This window comes from Sus scrofa, chromosome 5 (genome assembly GCF_000003025.6).
Source record: "Sus scrofa isolate TJ Tabasco breed Duroc chromosome 5, Sscrofa11.1, whole genome shotgun sequence".
Classification (NCBI taxonomy): Eukaryota; Metazoa; Chordata; class Mammalia; order Artiodactyla; family Suidae; genus Sus; species Sus scrofa.
This window is the reverse complement of record NC_010447.5, coordinates 46,084,040-46,111,617: the sequence shown is the minus strand read 5'-3', so window position 1 is coordinate 46,111,617 and position 27,578 is coordinate 46,084,040. Positions and strand designations below refer to the sequence as shown.

General features: G+C 39.7%; 1 protein-coding gene across 22 annotated transcripts in view; it reads left to right on the top strand.

Moving 5' to 3' along the window:
• Positions 1 to 27,578, top strand: part of PPFIBP1 (PPFIA binding protein 1) — a 191,518-nt gene that overhangs the window by 111,298 nt on the left and 52,642 nt on the right. For 19 of the 22 annotated variants that reach the window (XM_021092144.1, XM_021092133.1, XM_021092134.1 and 16 more), the window contains 2 exons: positions 10,969 to 11,067; positions 14,886 to 15,091. In XM_021092144.1, coding sequence (XP_020947803.1) covers positions 11,004 to 11,067; positions 14,886 to 15,091 — 270 coding nt within the window. In that variant the 5' untranslated portion in view covers positions 10,969 to 11,003. Of the gene's footprint in view, positions 1 to 10,968; positions 11,068 to 14,885; positions 15,092 to 27,578 lie in introns of those variants that run through there. The other 3 variants (XM_013997776.2, XM_021092149.1, XM_021092148.1) reach the window with 1 other exon arrangement.

The following is a 27,578-nucleotide window of genomic DNA, read 5'->3' as shown; positions in this document are numbered from 1 at the left end:
GCCCCTTGACCCCCCCCCACTTAGCATATTGCCCTTTTCAAGTGATTCTAAATTAATTTTCTAGGGATGTTAGGAGCAGACTGGAGATGAAAGGATTTGGAGTAATACCGTGTGGAGGAGGAAATATGTGATGGCAGATACATAGAGAACCAGAAAACAGGGATTTCATAAGAATCTTAAAAAGACAACGACTTACGAGTTGAGGTTGAAAGGGAGAGATTTTTTCAGGTTAAAAGCTGAATTGCAGAGTTTCCACTGTGGCTTGGCAGGTTACGAACCTGACTAGTCTCTGAGAGGATGCGGATTTGATCCCTGACCTCGCTCAGTGGGTTAAGGATCTGGCGTTGCCTTGAGCTGTTGTGTAGGTCGAAGATGTGGCTGTGGAGTAGGCCAGCAGCTGCAGCTCCTATTTGACCCTCAGCATGGGGAACTTCCATATGCCACAGGTGTAGCTGCAAAAAAAAAAAACAAAACAAAAACCAAAACCTGAATTGCTTCTTCTGCGCTGGTATTTTGGGATTAAAAAAAAAAAAAAGTTAAGGAGTAGGAGTTGGGAAGAAGAGCTCTGCCCTTATTTACCTTGCTAGCTGGTTTCCAGCTCATTCTGGGTGGGGCTTGTGGTCCAAAGAGGAAAGAGGGCCTCTTGGCTTCCAGCACAGTGACTGAGTCGCACCAGAATCACCTGGCAGCTCATGCAAACCCAGAGTGCTGGGCCCTGCCTGTGGAGTGTTTGATTCAGTAGATCTGGGCGCAAGGATTTACATCAGAACCAGCTCACATATACTGGGCCCAAGCATCCTTACGCTCAGCATCATCTGATGCTATTGCTGCTGCTGCTGCTGCTGCTGGTCAAGCCCTATGCCTTGAGAACCATTCAACAGTCCTACTCCAATTTTCAAGGCAGTTCTTTGCTAAGATTGTGTTGCTGCATACATGGGAAGTCATTTCATTTTTTTAAATTGTTATTTCCCCAATACAATTTTTTTTTCTACTGTACGGCATGGTGACCCAGTTACACATACATGTATACATTTTTTTTCTCACATTATCATGCTCCATCGTAAGTGACTAGACATAGTTCCCAGGGCTACACAGCAATGGATCTCATTGCTAATCCATTCCAAGGACAATAGTTTGCATCTATTAACAGCAAGCTCCCAATCCACTCTACTCCCTCCCCCTTAGCAACCACAAGTCTATTCTCCAAGTCCATGATTTTCTTTTCTGTGGAAAGTTTCATTTGTGCCATGTATTATTTCAGATATGTGATATCATATGGTATTTGTCGTTCTCTTTCTGACTTACTTCACTCAGTATTGATTGACATCCCTAGAGAGCATCTTAGGGGAAAAAATTGGTGAGAGATCTGTGGATAATTTATATGAATTCTATTGTTTTTATAATGACTGTGCAATAACATGGTGCTCTGCCAGCCATAGAACATGAATATATGTAATCATTCTCTCTCTCTCTCTTTTTTTTTTATTAAGAGCCATACCTGCGGCATATGGAAGTTCCCAGGTAAGAGGTCAAATGGGAGCTGCAGCTGCAGGCCTACACTACAACCACAGCAACGCTGGATCTGAGCCTCATCTACAACCTACACCACAGCTTGCAGCAATGCCAGATCTTTTAACTGAGCAAGGCAAGGGATTGAACCTGCATTCTCATGCATACTAGTCCAGTTCTTAACCCACTGAGCCACAACAGAAACTCCTAAATATTTTCTCTTTCACTGAAGGGATGTCTTCTTTTAAGTGTCTTAGGATCCATTCCTAGGTCCAGAATTAGAAGTTCTCTTTCAAACTTAAACATTTTACCTAAGGAAAGCTGACACAGGGCAAATGTTATGCTCACTAAAGTTTAGAAACAGACTTTCTAATTGTCTTACAGTCTTTCTTTCTTTCTTTCTTTTTTTTTCTTTTTTTTGTCTTTTTGCCATTTCTTGAGCCACTCCCGTGGCATATGGAGGTTCCCAGGCTAGGGGTCAAATTGGAGCTGTAGCTGCTGGCCTACACCACAGCCACAGCAACACGGGATCCGAGCTGCGTCTGCAACCTACACCACAGCTCACGGCAACGCCTGATCCTTAACCCACTGAGCAAGGCCAGGGATCAAACCCGCAACCTCATGGTTCCTAGTCAGATTCGTTAACCACTGAGCCACAACAGGAACTCCAGTCTTTCTTTCTTCCTTCACAGAGAGACTGGGCAGCTGGCCTGACCTAAAACATCAGTTAGTCAGCAACCCTGCAAAAATGTGGTTTCCCGTGAGCCCTTTAACCACCACACCCATTGCTGAAACTTTCCCTAATTTACCTTATTCAAATCTGCTCTAAATGGGTCTTGACCAAGCTTGAAATATATCCCAAATACGCTTTTCCGGGTTTTTTTGGACCTTTTCTATAAAATATGAATGTTAGTACCAGGAATTGCTTTTCTAAGACTTTTCTGAACTTCTTTTTATTAAACTGTTGGAATAGGAATCCACTAGAACTGAGGACTCTGTACGAGATCAGCAGAACTGATCTCTGTTTTTATTACCCAGCAAATAAGGGATTCCTTCAGTTTGAATTACGACCTTGAACCCATCCCCATTCCTTTGTTGTTGGTGTTAGTTGTGTTTTCAGGTGCCTTTTCCTTCAGCCAGTCATTCAAAGAAGTATATATTTGCTATTTAGAATCCATAAATAAATTTGATATTGTTTGAGAATTATTGGATTTTAAAGTTTTAATTTTCTAAATGGTTTTGTCCACTCAAAAAATGAAATTGTAATCAGCAGGTGTCTGGATAAGCGAAGAATTAGAACAAAGGAAGCTGGATGTTCTGAGTTTTATTTTGGACCAAAGGTACATATATAATAGGTACATATAATAGGTACATATAATTGGATTATCCATTCTTTTTTTTTTTTTTTTTTTTTTGTCTTTTTGGGCTACATCTGCGGCATATGGAAGTTCCCAGGCAAGGAGTCAAATTGGAGCCATAGCTGCCCACCGAGGCTACAGCCACAGCAGTGCGGGATCCATGCTGCTTCTATGACCTACACCACAGTTCATGGCAATGCCAGATCCTTAACCCACTGAGTGAGGCCAGGCAGGGATTGAACCCACGTCCTCATAGATGCTAGTCGGGTTAATAACTTTCTGAGCCCCAGTGGGAACTCCTGATTTTTCATTATTCTTTATTCATACATATCATTATCATAAGGCCATGCATATCGTATTTCCATTCATCCATTTATTTGCTTGTTCCATTTTAAAATATTGTTTCATTTCTAATTTCTAACAACCATTTTCTATTCTAATTTTCAAGCTTTGAGGTGAAACTTAAGTACAGTGAAATGAACACATCTGAAATGTACAGTTTGATGAGTTCTGACAAATGTATAAACCTGTATAACCGAGACCTCCATGAAGATATTGAACAGGAAGTCCCCAGTATCTCTTTCTATCATTCACCACTTCCTACAAGTAATTGTTCTACTTTCTGTCACCATTTTTACCTATGCTTGAATTTCCTTTTATAAAAGGAATCACGCAGGAATAGAGTCATTTATGTCTGGCTTCTTTTGCCTACTATAGCGCTATATGTATGTATGAATCTTTTTCATTGTGGAGTACTGTTCCATTGTATTGGAGTGCTATTCCATTGTGATAAGTATGTAGGATGCCCAGAGGAATCTTACTCTCAGAAATGATTCTGAGAAGATAGGAAAATCTTTATAGAACATGGGATTTTCTGAAGCCTTTCTATTTAGTGTTTCTATTTTTAAAAATGCTTTGACTCAGCCATGAAAATTAACATAGTCTTATCAATACAGATATTCATGAAATTAGAATGCCTCTAATACAGCTCAAGCCATGGGCAAGTCAGCCTTTTAATAAATATTGAAATTCTCTTCCTAGTGTTAGTGCTTTACCACTTCAGATTGCTGTTCTTATTCTTCTATATAGTCCTTTAATGTCCATTTGGGATTTTTTGAGGGTCATTTTGTGGCCTTGAATACATGTATGGCCTATCCTAATGAATGTAACATGTGGACTGAAAAGAATGTAAATTCTACATTTAGTTGTTCTAAAAATCGAATTAGGTCAAGATGGTTGATAGTGTTGCTATATTATTACCTAATTTTTTTTCTTGCCTTGTCTGCCATTTCAAAAGAAGATTGAAAAGGAGGAACAAATGACAGATGAGACAAACAGAAAAAAAAAAAATGGCAGAGAATAGACTGAAATCCAACCATATCAACCATTACATTAAATGCAATGGACTGAATTTGTGTAATTCTCCCTTAATTGTGTCAGGTTTTGCCTCATGTAATTTCTAAGTCTGTCATTAGTTGCAGAAATATTTGTGATTGTTAGGACTTCCTGATTAATTGACTCTTACCATTATAAAATATACCTCTTTCTTTCTAGTGTTACTTCTTGATTGGAAGTCATTTTTCTTACATTAATATAGTCACTCCTCCTTTCCCAGGCCTACTATGTGTATAATATCTCATTTTTCATCATTTTATATGTCTTTAACCAGTCTGACAATCTCTGGCTTTTATTGATGTTTATTCCATGTATATTTAATGTAATGATAAATTATGTGATTGAGTTTAAGTCTACTGTTTGTCATTTGACTAATACTCTGTTTCATCAGCTCAGTGGACTTTTTACTTATGTCTTTATTTATAGTTTTAATGGATTATATTATGTTCTTAACTTATCACAGCCTGCTGTGAGTTAGTGCTAAACATCTTTGTGGAATGTAAGAACTTTACTCCGCTTCTATCCATCGAGCCAGTAACATTGTGATATTCTTCATGAGTCCTAGCCACTCTGCATCACATGGACAGGGGAGTGCCCACAAATGAAAACATGTATAAATGTGAATCTCACTCATTATGGTTCCCTTTTCTCAAGATCTGAATTCCTCATTGTTTCTACCTGCTTTTGGTCATTCTCCAGTTTCTTCAAAATTGCTTTATATGTTACCCAGTGTTTTGTATTGCTGTTTGTGAAACAGTAAATCCAACAAAATATATTCCACCATTATCAGAACTGCAATTCCCATTCCCCCCCCCTTTTTTTTCTTTTGATGGCTGTATCTATGGTATATGAAAGTTCCTGGGATAGGGATCAAATTGGAGCTGCAGCTGCTGGCCTCTACCACAGCCACATCTGCAACCTACGCCACAGCTTGGGGCAACACTGGATCCTTAACCCACTGAGTGGGGCCAGGGATCAAAGCTGCATCCTCATAGACAATATATTGGGTTCTTAACCCACTTAGCCACAGCAGAAAGCTCCATTTTGTCATTTTTGATAGTGTAGTAATAACTTTTGAATCCATTCCATAATTCAAAAAACTTGAGAGTAACCTTCATTTAACTGTATAACCCTTTGTCCCATTCTGTCCCTCTACAGCTGTGGCTTGAGGCAGCCAACATCCTGAATTTCATGTTATCATTCCCTTTTTCCTTTTTGTAGAGTCATATTGAATCATATGTATTTCTAATGAATATGTGTGTATTTACATATTTGTATTTGATTGTTTTTAACTTTATTAAAAGTCTTGTCAAATTTACCAGAGGTTTACTTCTTCATTTGCTATTACATTGCATAGATTTGCCCATATTACACATGTAGTGCTTTAGTTTGTTTTGAAAACTGTTGCAGTTACATTATGTAAATATACCAATTCATTCATCTCCTCTCACGTTGATGGATGTTTGGGTTCTTTCCACTTTTTTTGTCCTTGTGACGAGTCCTATTATGAACATTTGTATATTGCTTATGGCTGTATACCTTAGAGTAAATATTGCTAGATTGAAATGAATATAAATGTTTAATCTTAGCCCATTTTACAGTCCTATTACCATTCTGTAAGAGGTTCTGTGAATTCACATCCTTTTACAATACTTAGTAATATGAACTTTTTGCCAAGGGACTAGGTATAAAATGGTATCACATTGTTGTGTTAAATTCCTTGATTATTAATAACAGTAAGCATCTCTTTATATTTATATGGGTCAAAAGTTTTTCCTCTTCTATTACATGTCTGTTCATGTCCTCACTCTTCCCTTTTTAAAAAAAATCAATTTGTAGGAATTCTACATTTGGAATACCACTAAACTATACTATATTTAACTAATTTTAATGTATTAAAGAGGTCTTTGACCTTTGAATCTGTCAACTTTCCCTGACCACTCTATTTGCAAACCCCTTTAAATTCCTGACCCCCTCATCCTTCTCAAACTTTTTCTCTCTCACCTAAAACCTTTGCCATATTATATACACACTTATTGTGTTTTCTGTCTGTGTTCTCCTTACTGTTACATACAGGCTGCGATGTGATATGTGTAGAGATCAAGAGTAAGCATTTATAAACTTATATAACAATTTAACATTGTCATCATATTTTTACTATATTAAACACTTGGTCTCTAACAACCTGAATTTTTTTAAAAATTAAGATTAAATTTTTTTTAAAAAAGTGGTTCTTCACCACCATTTTGAAATGCATGGCCAAGGTTTTCATCCTCCGTGTCATAGCATTAGAAAGCTTTGTTGAACAGCACAAATAAATAATAAATATGTGTCTTCTTGAAAAAGTGTACATGCTCTACTCAAATTATAGTTTCTAAAAAGGAAGAATATTTGTTTTTCTAATGTAGTGAGGTGATGAGAGATTTTCTAATATAAGCATTATTTTAAAATCAGCATTCCATACAAAAATACAATACCTTTTAAAATTGAACCTCAAAAAATCAAATACCTCGGAATACACCTGACCAAAGAGGTAAAGGACCTATATGCCGAGAACTACAAAACTTTAATCAAAGAAGTTAAAGAAGATGTAAAGAAATGGAAAGATATTCCATGTTCCTGGATTGGGAAAATCAATATTGTAACAATGGCCATACTACCCAAAGCAATCTACAGATTCAATGCCATCCCTATCAAATTACCCATGACATTTTTCACAGAACTAGAACAAACAATCCAAACATTTATATGGAACCACAAAAGACCCAGAATCGCCAAAGCAATCCTGAGAAACAAAAACCAAGCAGGAGGCATAACTCTCCCAGACTTCAAGAAATATTACAAAGCCACAGTCATCAAAACAGTGCAGTACTGGTATCAAAACAGACAGACAGACCAATGGAACAGAATAGAGAACCCGGAAATAAACCCTGACACCTATAGTCACTTAATCTTTGACAAGGGAGGCAAGAACCTAAAATGGGAAAAAGAAAGTCTATTCAGCAAGCATTGCTGGGAAACCTGGACAGCTGCATGCAAAGCAATGAAACTAGAACACACCCTCACACCATGCACAAAAATAAACTCCAAATGGCTGAAAGACTTAAATAGAAGACAGGACACTATCAAACTCCTAGAAGAGAACATAGGCAAAACACTCTCTGACATCAACCTTATGAATATTTTCTCAGGTCAGTCTCCCAAAGCAATAGAAATGAGAGCAAAAATAAACCCATGGGACCTCATCAAACTGAAAAGCTTTTGCACAGCAAAGGAAACCCAAAAGAAAACAAAAAGACAACTTACAGAATGGGAGAAAATGGTTTCAAATGATGCAACTGACAGGGGCTTAATCTCTAGAATATATAAGCAACTTATACAACTCAACAGCAAAAAAGCCAATCAACCAATGGAAAAGTGGGCAAAAGACATGAATAGACTGTTCTCCAAGGAAGATATACAGATGGCCAGCAAACACATGAAAAAATGCTCAACATCGCTGATTATAAGAGAAATGCAAATCAAAACTACCATGAGATACCACCTCACACCAGTCAGAATGGCCATCATTAATAAATCCACAAATAACAAGTGCTGGAGGGGCTGTGGAGAAAAGGGAACCCTCCTGCACTGTTGGTGGGAATGTAAACTGGTACAGCCACTATGGAGAACAGTTTGGAGATACCTTAGAAATCTATATATATAGAACTTCCATATGACCCAGCAATCCCACTCTTGGGCATCTATCTGGACAAAACTCTACTTAAAAGAGACACATGCACCCACATGTTCATTGCAGCTCTATTCACAATAGCCAGGACATGGAAACAACCCAAATGTCCATCGACAGATGATTGGATTAGGAAGATGTGGTATATATACACAATGGAATACTACTCAGCCATAAAAAAGAATGACATAATGCCATTTGCAGCAACATGGATGGAACTAGAGAATCTCATACTGAGTGAAATGAGCCAGAAAGACAAAGACAAATACCATATGATATCACTTATAACTGGAATCTCATATCCAGCACAAATGAACCTTTCCACAGAAAAGAAAATCATGGACTTGGAGAAAAGACTTGTGGCTGCCTGATGGGAGAGGGAGGGAGTGAGAGGGATCGGGAGCTTGGGGTTCTCAGATACAATTTAGAATAGATTTACAAGGAGATCCTGCTGAATAGCATTGAGAACTATGTCTAGATACTCATATAGCAACAGAACAAAGGATGGGGGAAAAAATGTATACATGTAAGAGTAACTTGGTCCCCATGATGTACAGTGGGAAAAAAAAAAAATAATAATAAAATAAAATAAGCATTCCAGAGTTCCCGTCATGGCTCAGTGGTTAACGAATCCAACTAGGAACCATGAGGTTGCGGGTTCGATCCCTGGCCTCACTCAGTGGGTTAAGGATCCGTCATTGCTGTGAGCTGTGGTGTAGGTCACAGACAAGGCTCGGATCTGACGTTGCTGTGGCTCTGGTATAGGCCGGCAGGAACAGCTCTGATTAGACCCCTAGCCTGAGAACCTCCATACGCTGCTAGTGAGGCCCTAGAAAATACAAAAAAAGACAAAAAAATAAATAAAATAAAATCAGCGTTCCCATGTTTGTAGCTTAGCTTATATATGTTAATATAAGTATCTATCTAGAGCTGTTTGAAGTGTAACTTTTAAAATGAAAGGGATAAAAATTAAAAAGAAATAAAAATGAAAGGGAATGTAAGCCACTTAATTATATAAAATGTAAGGACTGTACATTCTTTTTTTTTTTTTTTTTTTTTGTCTTTTTGTCTTTTGTCTTTTGCTGTTGTTGCTGTTGTTGCTATTTCTTGGGCCGCTCCTGCGGCATATGGAGGTTCCCAGGCTAGGGGTTGAAACGGAGCTGTAGCCACCGGCCTACGCCAGAGCCACAGCAACGCGGGATCCGAGCCGCGTCTGCAACCTACACCACAGCTCACGGCAACGCCGGATCGTTAACCCACTGAGCAAGGGCAGGGACCGAACCCGCAACCTCATGGTTCCTAGTCGGATTCGTCAACCACTGCGCCACGACGGGAACTCCAGGACTGTACATTCTTTGAGTTAATCTTTTATGTTCTCAATTTGCGTGTTTTGAGTCTTCCATCTTGAAGTGTGATTATTAAATTTGTGCCCCACCTCTCTGCACTGTGCACTAACTAAATATGCATGTAAATTTTTGAGAACTCCTAGGTTCATAACCTAGCTTGTTAACCCCCTCATTTCTGGGTGACTGTAAATGCATGTCTTGGGTATTGTTGGGCTACAGTATTTTTATATAAAATGATAGTAATATTTTATATGTTCTGTAAGGAGTAATGTTCTGGGAAATTCTGAGATGAAATCTATGAAAACTGTAAAATCAAAAGTGATGTCACAGTGATTAAATGGCATTTTATTAGAATGAATGCACGGTAGAGAACTGATCTAAGCAGCAGTTCATCAGAACTATAAATACGTTTGTAAAAATAAAGTGGTGAGATCTGATTGCTTGGAAACAGAGGGCAAAGGTTTCTGTTAAATAACATGCCCTTTATTTCCCAGGTATTTGCTGCACCATAGTATCTGCAAAGTAGCAAGAACCTTATTTAAGCCTGTTAGGAGAGCTTACATGTGTACTTAGCTGGTACCTGAAATGCATTAATTAATATTGAAAAGCACATAATTTGACTTTTTCCTGTTAATAGCCACATTTTTTGTAAGAATAATTTCAATTTATTTTTAAACCTGTAATAGAGTGCGTAGATTGTGACACAATTTCAGCACAAACCTATCTTTCAGATATGATTGGAGAAACAGAAATTCAATATTATAGTGGAAATCAGACCTAGTTTAAAAACTGGTCTTTGTAAACTGGTTTTTGTTGTTGCTCTCTTTATAGGCCAAAAAAATCATCAAACATCTTTGATCTTTTTTTAACGTGGAGATGAAATTATACATTTCCTAGGGTTGCTCTCATGATTAAGGAATGTGGATAATTTATGTAAACATGTAGGAACCACTGTAGGCATAAATACTTGACAGTTATTATTACATGGCAAAATACCAGTAGATGGGTATGTGCTTGAAAAAATTTCTCAAAAACTTACATGCATATTTAGCTAGTGCACAGTGCAGAGAGGTGGGGCACAAATTTAATAATCACACTTCAAGATGGAAGACTCAATATATATATATATATATATGTTCCTGAACCATTTTCGTAGACAAATCTCACGGGTAATTCCTTATTGAAAAAAAAGCAAAACAAAGGCAAAATTAAGGGAACAGAAGTGGGTGGGGTGGCGCAGGTGAAAGGGGAACAGTCTTATCTACCCAGCATCCTGCATGGCCCTCAGCAAGGTACCACTGCCACCTCTGGTGCCCTCACAGAGACCTAGGGCTCTACAGAGTACATCATGGAAACCATCCTACCAGGGTTTAAAACACCGTGGGTGCGAGAACTGAATCGTAATTATTTTATTGACTGATCAGGTATAGCCTGTGGTCTTGCAGTTCAGTAAACAGATGACGACTGGCCACAGCTTGTTAAATGGTTAATACTTAATTCCGTTCAAATACTTTGGAAATTCTTTGTATTTGATTGCTAGGTGTTGTTATAATTTGACATTGAGTTATCAAACCTGCCGGGAAGCATGTGTCATTTGAAGGATGTAATGTTAACATCATTATTTTTTCAGATCTAGGTTGGAATTTGCCCTTGACAAATAACAAAATGATGAGTGATGCAAGTGACATGTTGGCTGCAGCGTTGGAGCAGATGGATGGTATTATAGCAGGTAATCTGCATCCTCTGAAAGACGCAATCATGACATTTACTTTGCTCTCTTGGCTTTATCATGACAGCTCTTTTATTACCTCTCCACTTTCACATTCACTTACTGGCTCTCTCTAGTGTCATCAGGCTCCCCATGGTTTCATCTTTGTCTCTCTTCTCCAGTTTTTGCTGAATTTTTCTTAAATTTGATTTTTAAATGTCAAAAATTCCAGTACCATCCTGAGCTTCTTATCAAGGATAAAGAATCTGTCAGGTAACTCTGGTGCAGGTAGTATGTGGGCCACATTTTGAGGGATGCTGCTTTAACCCAATACCCAATATTTTTTTCTCAGTAATCTCTTCCCTTGAAGAGACTCCAGTGACTCTCAAATCTATTTGTTTTCCAATTCTTTGCTAAGATTCAAGTCCCTATCTATACCTGCCAGTCAGATGTCTCCGCTTGAAATGCCCCATAGACACATCAGTGTCATTATGCAAAACGCTGAGCTGGTTATCTGTGTCTTCAGAAGCCCCTCTAGTTGTCTTTATCTGGCTAATTTCATAGTCCTCCATCCATACAGTTTCCTAAAGCAGAAATTTATGTCATTCTAGACCCATCCCACATGTTCCCTCACTTTACCAAATTCTATCATTTCCACCTCCTACAAAATCTACCATTCCTTTTTGTCCTCGCTAAAATCTGTATTGCCTTGCTTTTCTAAATAACCCTCTCACTTGATGTCCCTGAAACTTTTTTTGCCACACCTGCAGCTCGTGGAAATTCCTGAGCTGGGATGGAACCCTCACCACCCCAGCAGTGACAATGCCAGATCCTTAACCCACTATGCCACAAGGGAACTCCTCCCTGACACTCTTGCTTTCCCTTTCTTACCCATCCTTTTCCAGACCACCAGAATCTTTTTTAAAAACACCAATCCGATCATCTTCCTTTTTAAGAATCTGCAGTAATTCTCTCTAGAAGCTGAGCAAAGGCAGTAGACTCTCATCTCCTTTTTTTCTCATCATTGCTGAGGGAACATTTACTCCTCACATTCTTCCAGGAGGGGTGGCTACCTAAGGTCTCATGTGAAATTTTATGTTTTGTCTCAAGAGCTGGACTTTTCATGGCATTCAGAAACCAATTACAATGAGGAGGTGTCTGAGTGGGCTTTGGGTGGAGTTGCCATGCATGCACCTTATGGTCAGGGTCAGGGTACAGCTGGCCTCTACCAACCACCAGGGGCAGAATATAGCTGTCCTGAACTCAGCAACTTCTCTTTTCTGGTCATAAACTTGATCCTACTCTGCTTTGATGGTTTGTAGAAATCAAAGGTGTTTTCCTTCTCAGAAGGTTCTTCTCTTGAGGGATTGGCATGCATGGTCAAGCCTTCTTTGTTATACTTCTCTGTCCTGGTGACCCAACTTGAATTTGACCTCTTTGATAGATTAGACCACACCTCGGGTACTGTGTTTGGTTCTTGGAATATTATTTTCAAAGCATCATTGGCAAACTAAAACTTAATCTAGAAGAAATGTAAGCATGAGGGTAAAGAGTTTAACAACCACATCTGGTTAGGAACAGTATGTGTTTAACCTGGAAAAGCATATTCTTACTCAGAGCATGATATATGCTTTTATTTTTAATTGTTTTTAATGTTTTAACTGCCTTCTTTAAAACTTGAAGTATACTTGATTTACAGTGTTGTATTTCATGTGTATAGTGAAGTGATTCCATTACACATATACATACATGTATGTGTGTATATATATTTTTTCAGATTCTTTTCATTATAGGTTATTATAAGATATTGAATATAGTTCCCTGTGCTATACAGTAGGTCCCTGTTGGTTATCTATTTCATATGATACATGTTTTTAAATAGTTGAAGGTCTGTCACGTGGAAAAGAGATTGGATATATTCTTTCACAATTTCAGAAAATATAGCAACTAGAACCAATTATTACCAAAGGTTATATATAACCTTACATTCGTAGTGAACCTCTAGTCGAGGAAGATGATCTATCTAGAACAGTAGCTGAGGGGTTTGCATTTTATGTTTTATATTAGACTGGTGTATTTGTTCCTTAGCCCTGGCGGGGCTTCAGGACCAACATTAGAGCTACTAAGAAAATCAAGATTCCTAAGGTTCCACCCTCAAACTAAGAGCTTTGTGGGTACAACCTGGATCTGTATTTTTCAATGACCATCAGTATTTCTCCAGCTAAGACAAGAGGGAGAGGAGGAAAACTGACTGCAGACATTTGGGGAATTTTTCTAAATGCATATTCCTCCCCTCTCACCTCATTCTGTGATGGAGGCTGAACAGAATAGGTTACCACCAGCTTAGGTATTTTTTAATGGTATCATCAGATGATTTTTTTTTTTTTTTGTCTTTTTGCCTTTTTTAGGGCCACTCCCGCGGCATATGGAGGTTCCCAGGCTAGGGGTCTAATCAGAGCTGTAGTCGCCGGCCTACACCACAGCCACTGCAACTCGGGATCCGAGCCGCGTCTGCAACCCACACCACAGCCCACGGCAACGCCGGATTGTAAACCCACTGAGCAAGGACAGGGATCGAACCTGCAACCTCATGGTTCCTAGTCGGATTTGTTAACCACTGCGCCATGATGGGAACTCCCCAGATGATCTTAATACTTAAAACTGCTGGAAGAGGACATTATCATCTGTCTGGGTTGTAATGCTCTCCTGTTCTTCTTTCTCCTGACATCCTCTCCTGCATTTATTTTTTTCCGAGTTCTCACAGCTTTAAGTGGTTTCCTGAGGAGGTGGATTCAGACAATTATGTGACTCCATGAGCATGCGTCACTGTGCCTAGCATATCAGCAGTTACTGTCACAGTTTGATAGATGTTTGGTTCAAATATTTTGACCCAGAATTAGGAATATCAGTGGTATGAGCTGAAAGAGAATTCTTTTACCCATTGTTAGAATCCATCAAGCCCCATGGCCAACTGGAGAGAGAACTCCCACATCTGTTCACAGGTCTCCTCCAGTTGTAAGATCTTCAGATTTGTGATGTAATAGCCTAAATATCCATAACCATCGAGATTTATGTATAAAGTTACTGTGTATATTTGATTGTATGTATGTTTGATAGACCAGAAAATAAAAATCAAAGAGATGAAGAAGCATATGTGAGTGCTTTCAGAGTGGGCTGTGGGTCAGTTGCGTGGCTTTAAGTAGTAGAATGTTTTCTCTGAGAAAACAAAAATGGATGTAAAACTATTTTTTGAAGCTAACATTATCGAGAGCATTTGATGCTAGGCTGCAAACAAAATCGTGGGGGAAATTGTTTACACAGACATGCTCACAGATACATACACAAACGTACACATGTAAATTATTGAACTTTAAAGATTAAATTCTGGTCAGTTAATTGGAAGCTGGCCCTCTTAATTTTGAAACTATTACCATGCAATTTCTACCTCATTGGGCAGCTCTTTCACAGGAAATTTAAAGACTCTGTGGTTTCTAAAATTCGTATTTTGGGGACTACATGGCTCCACCCAAACTGGCCTTTTACTGCTGAGCCCTGGTTTCCTTGAGGTCGACATATCTCACACTAAGGCCCACATACTCCTACTAGTCCACACTGCTGGCCTCCCTGTTAGGGATTTGACCATTGACATTAATCATCAATTACATGGTTTTTATTTTTGCACAAATACTATGCCTTAGAGAGATTTTTATGATTGAATTCTCTTTTCCCTGTCCCCTGTTTGGTCACTTCCCACTGTGACTACACTTGCTTGCCACCTTCAGCTTGAGTATAATATCTAACATATATCCTGTTGCTCTCTCTGATTTTTTTTAACCTAGGTTCTAAGGCCCTGGAATATTCCAATGGGATTTTTGATTGCCAGTCCCCCACCTCCCCATTCATGGGAAGCTTGCGAGCTCTGCACCTTGTGGAAGACCTGCGTGGGTTGCTGGAGATGATGGAAGCAGATGAGAAGGAAGGCTTGCGATGCCAGATCCCAGACTCCACAGCAGAAACGCTCGTCGAGTGGCTCCAGAGTCAAATGGTAGATATCTGCATATTACACGTTCCATGCTAAGAATCTTCTGTTGTTTCTTCCAAAATTTAGAACAGAATTTCTGGCCAGCATAGGGGAAAGCAGTTATAGGGCAACAGGTTTGCCCTGATCTCATCCCTTAAGAGATCATTCCCTTTTGACTCGAAGGATAGTTTTTTCAAAAGCGCTGTTAGTGTACATTTCATAAGTGCCAGCTGGTCACCTGATTTTGCCCATAAAAGTGGACCAGCTTTACACTTGTGCTTAAGTGACCTGCCGTGGCTTAAAACACATAGTCCTGTAAGGGAAAGTACCTTCCACTTAATAGATACTTTCCCAGGAATACTGGGAAGTTGACTGTAAAAGGACCAATAGCTATTCAAAGTAGGGAGAACAGTGAATAGATACTTCTGATAGCAACAATACTTCCAATAGGTTGGTAGCAGTATTTGGTATCAAGTGCCACCTAGTGGTTATGGCAGTCATTTCAGTTCTAGTATGTGAGTTAAGCTGTGGATTGGCCTTTAAATGGTGGTGTTATTCACTGAACAATGAGCCTCTTTCTAGGCATCCTTTTCGAAAACTGATGGCATGGCAGATCCGCCCTTTCCCTGAACACAGTGGTGAATACTATGGTTTTAGTATGTATTAAACACGTAGAATCTAAAGAATGTCCCAAAGCTATTCAAAAGAGAATACAAAATACTTACTTATTTTGTAAGTAAAGGATACTCAGTTTTTAGGAAGATGCATGAATAAGCTTATAGATTAATTGTATTTATATAAAAGCTAATGAAAATTATATGAAACTCAAGGTCTGTGTTGGAACTGTAAGCTCTTTGCTTTAGGAACCTTAGCAAAAGTTATATCCTACAGCTAAAGCATTTTCATGTGATGAGACAAATACCAGTGTTCCCAACTGGCCCCAGTAAGTATACTTCCTCATTTCTAAGTACAAACAGTACGATCCAGCTTTTAGTGGTGACACAGCTACACAGCCTTGACAATTAGAGATATCTTACTTCTTATAATACATAGTGGCTCACTATTGTACTTTGTAATTGCTCTGCAAGTTTCTCCTCCAGAGATTTAAGTATCTGGGTTTGCTGATTTCTTTGGGGAATTGCTTCATGTTCTGAAATCAGACATTTCCCAGCATATTCCTTAGGCTATTGAAATTTCCTCACTCACCCTTCTTTACTCCATGTTTTTCTGACCATTCAGCACGGAGTGGGAGAGGAACTTCCCATTGTTGGGAGAACCCCATCCTAGCCCACTTCCAGAGGCAGCCAATGGCAGCCAGAGCTTGAGGGTACTGTGGTTGAATTTTTCACTGTGTCCAAAATGTTTCTATTAACATATTTCTGAAAAAGATTAAAAGTGGCGATGATGGATGGTACCTAAGCATATATGGTGTCATTCATACCTTTTTCAGAAACTTCTAATGATAGTCGCATGTCAGAGCTAGAAGAGCACATGCTTGCTGGATTGCAAGGCCTTTAGGACTTGCTCCTGATTGCTTTCTGACCCTGTGTCTCACTGCATTTCCCCTCTTTTCACTCTGCTTCAGGCACATGGGCTTCCTCACTTCCAAACTTGCTGGGGAAACTGGCCCCAGAGCCTTTGCACTTTCTGTTCACCCTGCCTGGAAAGCTTTTTCCTCGGATATCTGTATGGCTAGCTTTCTTGCATTCTCCTTGTGTCTGCTTAAAATTGTGCTTTTGGTGAGGCCTTTCCTGGCCACCGTATCTGAAATTTCACATATTTATTCTCCATAGTACATCTCTGTTTTTTATTTTTTTCTTTGAACTCAGCACTTTCTTATTTTACCCTATTTATATGTATTTTTTAAATCTCTCTAACTGGAATGGAAGCATCATGAATCAGAGATTTTTCCTATATTTAAAACAAACCAAAACAAAACCACTGTATCGATGATGCCTAGACGAATGCTTGGCTTGTGGGAGATGGTCATTAATTCTATCTAAGATGAATGATGCTCCATGAATGATAAAATGGTATGAACATTTGAATGAACTGAAGTTATTTTTTGTGTTAAATTTATTCTTTGTTAAATTTATTCTTGTTAATCTGTACTTTTGGTTGCACTCAGTCTTAGTATTTGATATTTTAAAGTTCAGTATCTACAAAATGACAATACTTTACACACCTTCCAAAGCTTCAGTTTTCATCCCCAAAAAAATGACAGTAAAGTAATTTAACTAGATATAAGTCCAGACAGGTGAGTTTCTTGGAGTTAAACTTATTTATATCTATTCATTTGGAGGAGGGGTGGGGTGGGGGTTGTTTTTTGTCTTTTTAGGACTGTACCGAGGCATATGGAGGTTCCCAGGCTAGCGGTCTAATCAGAGCTACAGCTGCCGGCCTCCGCCACAGCCACACAATGCAGGATCCGAGCTGCATCTGTGACCTACACCACAGCTCACGGCAACACCAGATCCTTAACCCACTGAGCAAGGCCAGGGATCAAACCCACAACCTCATGATTCCTAGTCAGATTCATTTCTACTGCGCCATGACGGGAACTCCTATTCATTTGTTTTTTATCTGTCCCCTCATCTTGACCCCAATCCTTCCAAATTATGTGTATTTTCTCACACATGTAGAAAATGAAAGAATAAAAGGAAAAAGATGGAAGAGGGCAAAGCCCAAAACAAGAAGAGGAGAGCAGAAATGAGTGTTTGGAATAGTAAAGGCATAGGTGTAACATGACTAATCAGAGCTAGGCCTGTGGCGGATTTAAATTTTAGAACCCAAGGCAGCATCAAGAATCATGGACATGGAGAAGAGACTTGTGGTTGCCTGGTGGGAGGGGGAGGGAGTGGGAGGGATCGGGAGCTTGGGCTTATCAGACACAATTTAGAATAGATTTACAAGGAGATCCTGCTGAGTAGCATTGAGAACTTTGTCTAGATACTCATGTTGCAACAGAACAAAGGGTGGGGGAAGAAATGTAATTGTAATGTATACATGTAAGGATAACCTGACCCCCTTGCTGTACAGTGGGAAAATAAAAAAAAATACCAAAAGAAAAAAAAAAAAAAGAATCTTAACAGGTGGAAGGTCTTAACACATACAATTTAATGATTTGCTGATAACATAGCTTTCTCCCATTTTAATGTTTCAGAAATTGTGAAGTGCTTTATGGTCTTAAAAGTGGTCTAGAGAGTTTCTAGTGGCTTAGTGATTAAGGATCCTGTGTTGTCACTGCGGTGGGGCAAGTTCGATCCCTGGCTCAGGAGCTTTTTCATGCCTTGGCCACAGCAAAAAAAAAAAAAAAAAAGTGGTCTATATACACACTTTACCTGGAATTATTGTTTCTTTTTTCTTTTTTAAAATAATTAGGTACCTAAAGTCGTCAAATAAATTCATTGAGACAGAAAACAGAAGGGTGGCTGTCATGGGTTGGGAGGAAGAGGGAGTGAGGAGTTTATATTTAGTGGGTACGAGGTTTAGTTTTGCAACATGAAAGGAGTTCTGTAGATGGATGATGGTTGCACAACAGTGTGAATGTGCTTAATACCACTGAACTGTATACTTAAAAATGGTTTAAAAAGACAATTTTTGTATGTATTTTATCCCAATCAAGAAACTTAAAATTAATGATTTGATAAAATTTGATGGCATCTTAGAATTGAAGGAACACAGGCTCCTACAAATTGTATTGCACATGAGGAAATCATCAAACTATCAAATAAAGGAGATCCTGTTGTAAAAAAGCAGTGAACGACAAAGAGGCCAGGGTTGGAAACTGGCACTCACACATGTGGGCTCTGGAGCCAGAAGAGCTGAACTTTAATGTTGGCTCTGACTCTTAGCAGCTTGTAGGATCTGGGGAAGTTTTCCTAAGCTGTTCGTCTCAGTTTCCTCACCTGTAAAAGGGGAATGATGGTTTCTGCCACCCAGGTTTGTGAGGATCCCATGAGCTAATAATATACATGGAATGCTTCCCGGTGAGCCTGGTGGGGTTTAGTCAAAAAGGCGATACTGAAGAATGGATTGTAGAAGGGAGAGGGGAGCATCTGACAGGAGCCTTTGCAATGAGGGAAAGAAAGGTTCAGTCCAGTTTCAAGGGGGGTTAGGTTACAAATTATTCATACAGTTCACTTCTTTGATAGAAGAGTACAGACATGTCTCAGATGATGAAGCTTTCACAATATTTTAGAAAAGCGTATTACTGGTTCGAGTTAACATAATTGAGATTTCATTCATGTTTAATGATGACTCCATGTGCTTAAGACTGACTGATGTTAATCTTCTCATTAGTGCAACTGGGCATTTGCAGTTCTAATTATTATTTTGCCCAGGCCAGGAAGATTCCCCCGGTTTCCTGCAGAGTGCCAGTTAATCCTTCCCTACTAATTTCTGCTGCCTGTTTAATTGTTTCTTATGATCAGAAGCTGGATAAGAAAAAAAGAAAATAGTAACACTGGTAGCCTGTTACAGTGAAGGGATATTAAATCTGTAAGAATGAATTTTTTTAATTGAGTAGCTGTAACTGTAGCCTTCTAGGAAGGAACTTTTTTTTTTTTTTTTTTTTTTTTGTCTTTTTGCCTTTTCTAGGGCCGCACCCTCGGCATATGGAGGTTCCCAGGCTAGGGGTCTAATCAGAGCTGCAGCTGTTAGCCTACACCACAGCCACCGCAATGCCAGATCCTTAACCCACTGAGCAAGGTCAGGGATCGAACCCTTGACCTCATGGTTCCTAGTCAGATTCGTTAACCACTAAGCCATGACGGGAACTCCAGGAACACATTTTTTTAAGACTCAAAAATTTGTCTTCTGTGGTTAAAAAAAAAAAAAGGGCAATTGAATATGGCATATTTGTTCACTTACTAGGGTATAATTCTGTGTTTTGATTGTAAAATATTATGTGTTAAAATAGATATTAATAATAGAGAATTATATGCTTTATCAAGCGCAGAGTTTAAGAGGGCAAATAGAAAAATATATCTCACTGTTGGAGCCAAGCAAGTAGTTTTTTTTTCTTTAGGTCTAACTTAATGAGTTGCTCTAGAACATTCTGACAGTGCTTTTTCCAGTAGTTGAAGCTGAGGATCATGACCTTGATTAGGTCAAGAAATCCCAGAATGTTTGATTATTTGGCAGGTTGTCTTTTTGTTTTGTTTTGTTTTTCTTTTTTGTCCTCTTAGGGCTGCACTTGCAGCATATGGAGGTTCCCAGGCTAGGAGTCCAATTGGAGCTGAGCTGCCAGCGTACACCACAGCCACAGCAATGCAAGATCCATGTCTGCAACCTACACCACAGCTCACGGCAACACCAGATCCTTAACCCACTGAGCAAGGCTAGGGATCAAACCTGTGTCCTCATGGATACTAGTCAGGTTCGTTAACTGCTGAGCCAGGGTGGGAATGCCTATTTGGCAGTTTTAATTATAAAGCAATATCTAAATCAGCCAAAATTACAAAAAGACAATTTTCAACAAAGTGAATGAAAATACTGATGGTAGTAATCAGTCTCATAACCAGTGAGATAAGCAGATTATAAATGAGGGAAATGAAGTGTTCTTGACTGGCTTCTGACCTGTCAAGTCATCCTAGTACATTTCTGTCTTTTTTTCTACATTTAAAAAAGGTACTATTAATATAAATGTTCCTTTTTTAAATGTTTCTTTAAAAATAACTATCCTCAGAATTTATTTAAAGAGTTCAGACAGGAGGCATGTTCTTTCCAGGGCCACTGGCTGTTCTCCCCGAGTCCCTGACCCTCAGTCCCATAGTCCACTCCACAGTCCACAGATCCACCATCCCCTGCCCCCTGCTGCTCCCTGGCCATCTTCTATTTTCCTGTGTTCCTCCAGGGAATGAAGTCTCAGCAAACAAGGTACATCTTAAGATCGTATCCCATCTGTAGTCACAGTTATCTGAGTTAAGCTGTGTCTCACTGAAACATCCTGGCTGGAGTTAAACCTATTTTCCCCTTAGGCGGTCTGGAAAACTCCCAGGGAAAGGACCAAGCAAAGTAAATGGACCAAGTCAGCAGAATTCTCCATCAAGAGAGGCCAGTGCAGTGTTACCAATGAGAGAGGCACATTCAGGGGAATCCCAGGCTACTGGTAGTTGTTGGTTTTGAATCAAAAGTGCTCTGTGCTTTTAAAGCGAGTTAAGAAAGGATAAGTGGCAAGAAAGATAGGGACAGCATTTTTTTATGACATGATACTATGTATAGAAAACCCTAAGGACTCCACACAAAAACTACTCCAGTTGATCAACAAATTCAGCAAAGTAGCAGGATATAAGATTAACATTCAGAAATCAGTTGCATTTCTGTATACTAACAATGAAATATTAGAAAAGGAATATAAGGAGTTCTGGTCATGGCTGAGTGGTTAACGAACCTGACTATTAACCATGAGGTTTCAGGTTCGATCCCTGACCTTGCTCAGGGGGTTAAGGATCTGACATTGCCGTGAGCTGTGGTGTAGGTCGCAGATGCAGCTCGGATCCCGAGTTGCTGTGGCTGTGGCATAGGACAGCAGCTACAGCTCCAATTGGACCCCTAGCCTGGGAACCTCCATATACCGTGGGTGCAGCCCTAAAAAGACAAAAGAAAAGAAAAGGAATATAAAAATAAAACACCTTTTAAAGTTACACCCAAAAAATTTTCGTGATCTCAAGTTACCCTTTCCAAAGTGGAAGAAATTCTTTTTTCTAGCTCTGCATCCTGTCACATAGTCAGTATTTTAAATACTGACAAATCAATGAGTAGTAGGTAAGTGACTAAAGATGGTACACTCCTAGACTAGGAGTGGGTCTTAGCATCTAGGGACTCTCAGTCTCCATCCTTCAGTAATTCAGGGGACTTTGGAGTATACCTGTGACCAGGATAATGTTGCAATCTCAATGTGTACCCCTCTCCCCACTATAGAAGCTTCTAGAAGCATGGTGATATGCATAAAAATAGAGGCCATCTTCCCTACTCAAGAAAGTGTCTAAAAGAACACCTTAGAGGTGCTAAGAGAGAATATATTCATTTATCCTTAGCATATGTCATACTCACATGACATATAACATGCTGCTTATTATAATATATATCTCATATGAGGCAAAAATAAAAAATAAAAAAGATAAAGAACTCTTTAGGAGACACTAAGAGTCTGTCTGTCTCACCCTTTGTTGGCGGTGGATGTACAAAGGAGGATCTGCTGGGCATACATTAGCTGAATAAAAGGCTAGCTACTGTATCTTGGCAATTAATATTTTAATTTGGCACAAATACCCCAAGGGGAGCTCTCTCACGATATTTCTAATAAGACTGGGAGATGAAAGCACTTGGCCTCTGCTGCCCTCACCAGTGTTTCAGATGTGGTCACATTTTCGGAGTAGAGAATCTTAGAAGCTGGCCCACTGCCATGGTTTTTTCTCGCTCCAGAGCACTTGCTTTTGCTCCAGTTGGCTGTTTAGTTATGGAGATGCTTTCTGTCTCTGGAAAACAAGCACCGTGAAAATTAAAACCCAGAAAAACAAGAGCCCAAAGCCACAGTCTGATGTTGACCACATCTGTGATCTTGACTCAGAAAGTACAGACTATATTCAGGCTCCTTATGAACCTTATGAATTTCAGTCTTTTTTTTTTTTTTTTTTTTGTCTTTTGTCTTTTTAGGGCCACACCCACGGCATATGGAGGTTCCCAGGCTAGGGGAGGTATCAAGCTGCAGCTGCCAGCCTAAATCACAGACACAGCCACGTGGGATCTGAGCCACATCTGCAACCTACATCACAGCTCACAGCAACGCTGGATCCTTAACCCACTGAGCAAGGGCAGGGATCGAACCCACAACCTCATGGTTCCTAGTCGTATTCGTTAACCACTGAGCCACTACAGGAACACCGAATTTCTGTCTTTGATGCACCTTCTGACGACATTGAATAAACTGAGGTCTTTCTGGATGAGGGTCATGGTTGGGCTTTGAGGAGTGTGATGAAATGTGTGTGAGGTTTATTTCCTCTCTTTGTTTTTCTTTCTGATGATGGGATTTGGGGGTAAATGAAGGGTTTGCTGAAGAGGTTGTTCTTGGTGCCTGGATTTCCTCTCTGGAACTGCAGTGGAAATGCAGGGGTGGGGGGGCAGAATAAATGGGCTGTTTGCAAGGCTGACCCAGATTCAGAGGTGCTGTGGTATCCAGGGGCACCGGCCAGTTGGAGGGGGTGCTCTGGTGGCCCTGAAGTGCAGTGATGTTGCCCTGAGATGATTGTTTACAACACAAGGGTGGGCCACACCACCCTAATTAGAGCACAGCAAGTGAGAGGACAGCGAGCAGAGCACTGCCTCTTCCCAGTGGCTTGATTTCCAATCATTGGTGTCGTGTTCTTGGACTCTTTGACAGTAGCATGTGAGATGACTTGTGCTGTTGGACCCTAATGAAATATGACTGTGATATTTGGGCTGAAAGTCTTATCTCAATCTCTCCTCCTAGTATATAGTGTCTAGTGAAGAGCAGGCAGTAAATACTTGCACTCAGTGGTGGAGATGTAACAGTGTGATTAGGACATGAAAGACCATGCATTAGATATGCCTTTTGATAGCTAAAGATAACAATTAAAGGAGCTTTAGTGGACTGCATCTTCCCTGTCATTTCTTGATACTGAATTTTATTTTATTTTTATTTTTATGTTTACTGCTGCTCCTACGGCATATGGAAGTTCCCAGGCTACAGGTCAAATTGGAGCTGCAGCTGCCAGCCTACACCACAGCCATAGCAACACTAGATCCAAGCTGCATCTGCAACCTGCGCTGTAGCTTGTGGCAGTGCAAGATCCTTAGCCCACTGAGCGAGGCCAGGAATCAGACCCTCAGGAATACTATGTCGGGTTCTTAACCTGATGAGCCACAATGGGAACTCTTGATACTGAATTTTAAGAAATAGAATTGTGAAATCAAAACTGTATGGCAGTTTTTAAAACTAGTATATTAACTAGGGTGGGGGGAAGAGAGAGAGAGAGAGAGAGAGTGTGTGTGTGTGTGTGTGTGTGTGTGATAGTACTAGTCCAACTATTTTTTAACATTTGTTGTCTTTATAAAATTGGACTGATTTTCTTTTTCCCACTTTAGCCACTCACTATTCTGATTCAGGAATGTTTTATTCAAAAGAAGTTCTATTTTATAAAATAAATATGTTTAATTGTGGCAAATCACTACTTGTATGTTGATTTTGGATTGCGACAGGACATCAGAGCTCAGGAAAGAGCAACAGATCAACACTGAAGGTTAGGAAGAAAAGGGAGCCAAGTGTAAGCTCATGTAAACCAAGAGAACTAAGAAAATCAGGAAAACACAGCATGACACTTTCAGCAAAAATAGCAAACAAAAGACACCCCCCACCACCACCTACCATGAATTAATTATTGAAACTGGTGATGAGTACAAAAGGTTTCATTATTGTAGTCTTTACTTTTATATATATTTGAAATGTTCTGTAATAAAACTTTTTTTAAAAGAGACCCACATAAGGCAAGATGTTAACATTTATCATATCGTTATACTTGATCATGTATTTATATTTGATGATTAAAGGGAAATTAATATGGAAAGAAGCCCTTCTGCTTAGATGGTGAACAGTGAAATAGATGGTGCCTGAGGTTACATGGATTGGAGACTGTATTGTTGAAATCCTCAATCTGATTCCAATTTTGACTTAAACTTTCATCTGGGTTGAGTGTGATCAGTAAAGGGTTGCAGTGTGAGGGTTGCCGCCTAAGTTGAAAGAGTTATTTTGAAGGCAACTCTTGGGATTTTGAGTAGAGTAATTTGGGCTGGTTTTCAAATGCTTTCGATGTTAAATTGACTCAAGAAGAGTTTATACTCAATATGTTTTTAATTATGCACTTAGGATTTTATAAGCATCATGGGAGAATCAAAAAGAAATGCAGGAGAGTTTTGCCCTGAGAGACTATTAGGAAGAGTAAATGACCAACTCAAAAAAAAAAAAAAATTTGCTTGTAAGCTCTCCTTGGTGGACCATACTGAAAAGCTAATTGTGAAGTTCAAGCCAAGACACAGAAGAGAAGTCAGTGGAAGAGAAGAGAATGGCACAGTATAGGGAGAAGAAGCTGGGAGCTGTCTGTGAAAGATGGATTTCTGTAGGCAGAGAGGAGGGGAGGGAGGCCAGGGGTGGGCACAGAGCCTTGGGAGTAGATTTTGAAAAAAGAACGGGTGAAAGTTCATTGAGAGGAAGAAATGGATGATAAGGATAGAGGCGATAATTATCCCAGGGAAATAGGAAATCAAAGTTTCAAAGTAGAGGAGGAATGGCAAGCTGTTAGGAAGGAGTTAAGACTCAGTTCCCCTGAGTCTGGCAGGAAGAAAGACTGGGAAGATGTAGGAGGTGATATGTAATATTGTGTGTTGATTAAAGGAAGTGTAAGAGGGGGTTTATACAGAGGACCTCAGTGATTGTCCCTTAAAAAGGCTCTGAGATCACTTCATAAGTGTGGTAGGAAGAGGGAGTGCAGGCTTGAGGGGAAGGGAGCTAGTGTAGAGGTTGACCATGGAGTGTGTACCATGGGGTAGAGGGAAATATGAATAAAAATCTCACTGAGAAAGAAGAAGGCCAGGATAAAAGCCAACATTCATTCCTCTTTTATCCCTCTGATACTTCTTTATCTTTTTTTTTTTTTTTTGTCTTTTTAGGGCTGCACCTTCGGCATGTGAAGTTTCCCAGGCTAGGGGTGGAATCGGAGCCGTAGCCACCAGCCTATGCCAGAGCCACAGCAACATGGGATCCAAGCCTCATCTGTGACCTACACCCCAGCTCACGGCAACACCGAATCCTTAACCCACTGAGCGAGGCCAGGGATCAAACCCCCCGCCCTCATGGATACTAGTTGGGTTTGTTAACCACTAAGCCATGACGGGAATGCCCCTCTGATGTTTCTTGAACACCCATCTTGTTCCTTCATTCAGCAACCATTTAGCACCCATTGTGTGTCAGATGGAAAGAGGAATGAATCTATGAAAAATGCAAAGTCACAAAGAATGCAGCCTCTATTGGAAGAGAAGGACATGTCTGTAGCCAAGTCTGGGCTGGTCCATTCAGTGTGATGCCTGCTGCAGTGAAGGGTCCTCTGGATGCTGTGACTGGCATGTAAGTGAATAGGCCACTCAAGGAAGACCTTCCAGGTCAAGCTCCAATTGAGATGGACTTTAAGGAATGAGGTACAAGGAGGAAAGGGCAGGAATACAGTCCATCCAGAAGGAACAGAATTAGCATGTGAGAGAAGACACTGGTTTGGGGGAGGTTTGGGGCAATCTGTAAGATACAGCACAGGAGATGAAGGAGGGATAGAGGCAGTAGGGTATTTGCCTAATGGAATTAACCTCTGATATTTTCAAGGCAAAAGTAACAAAATGAGCAGAAACAAATAAACAAATAAACAAATAAACAAATAAATGTGAATAGATCTTTACCTACTTGAATGAGTCAACACAATGCTTTGAAAGTATGTAGCAAGAATGGTGGCTATTTTGCTTTATGCTCCTATAGTGATTTTAGTGTTTAAAAATAAACCATTCTGGGGAGTTCCTGCTATGGTACAGTAGGTTAAGAATCTGAGTGCAATAGCTTGGGTCACTGCGGAAGGCATGAGTTTGATTCCTGACCCAGTGAAGGGGGTTAAAGGATCCAGCATTGCCACAGCTGTGGCTTGGATTCAGTCTTTGGCCCCAGAACTTCCATATGCAACAGGTAGAGCCATAAAAATTAAATAAATAAACAGGAGTTCCCATCGTGGCTCAGTGGAAACGAATCTAACTAGCATCCATGAGGACACAGGTTCGATCCCTGGCCTCACTCAGTGGGTTAAGGATCCAGCGTTGCCATGAACTGTGGTGTATCTTGCAGACACGGCTCAGATCCTGAGTTGCTGTGGCTGTGGTGTAGGCTGGCAGCTAAAGCTCTGATTCAACCCCTAGCCTGGGAACCTTCATATGCTGAGAGTGCAGCCCCAAAAGACACACACACACACACACACACAAATTAAATAAATAAAAATAAACTATTCGAGTGTTGTGAGTGCTTGTAAATATCAATATAGTGTTGAGAAACTTCAGTATGTTCATTATGCTCAATTTTTAGTATTTTTTTAAAGGATAATTTCGTTGAACTGGTTTTGGAACTAACCTGTCTCCATATCATATGCACTGGCTTCATGAAACACTTCTAGAACTTTGCTTTTGTTCTGTCATTTCCTTCAGTCAGAAGAAAGGATTTTTTGCTTTTTGTCCTCACTGAGCAGAAAGCTTTTTTTATTCCTACCAATGAAATGTGTCCATTTATAAAGCCCTGCTTGCATAGTTTTAAAAGTAGGTGCCTGCTAATGTTCATAAAATGAGGAACTTTAATTTGTATAGGGACAGTCTCTGCACTTTCTTAGACTGAGAACACAAATCACATATCCTGGCTCTTTTCTAAAAAAACAGTCCTCAAGAAGTTAACATAAATTTCATTTTCCTGGTA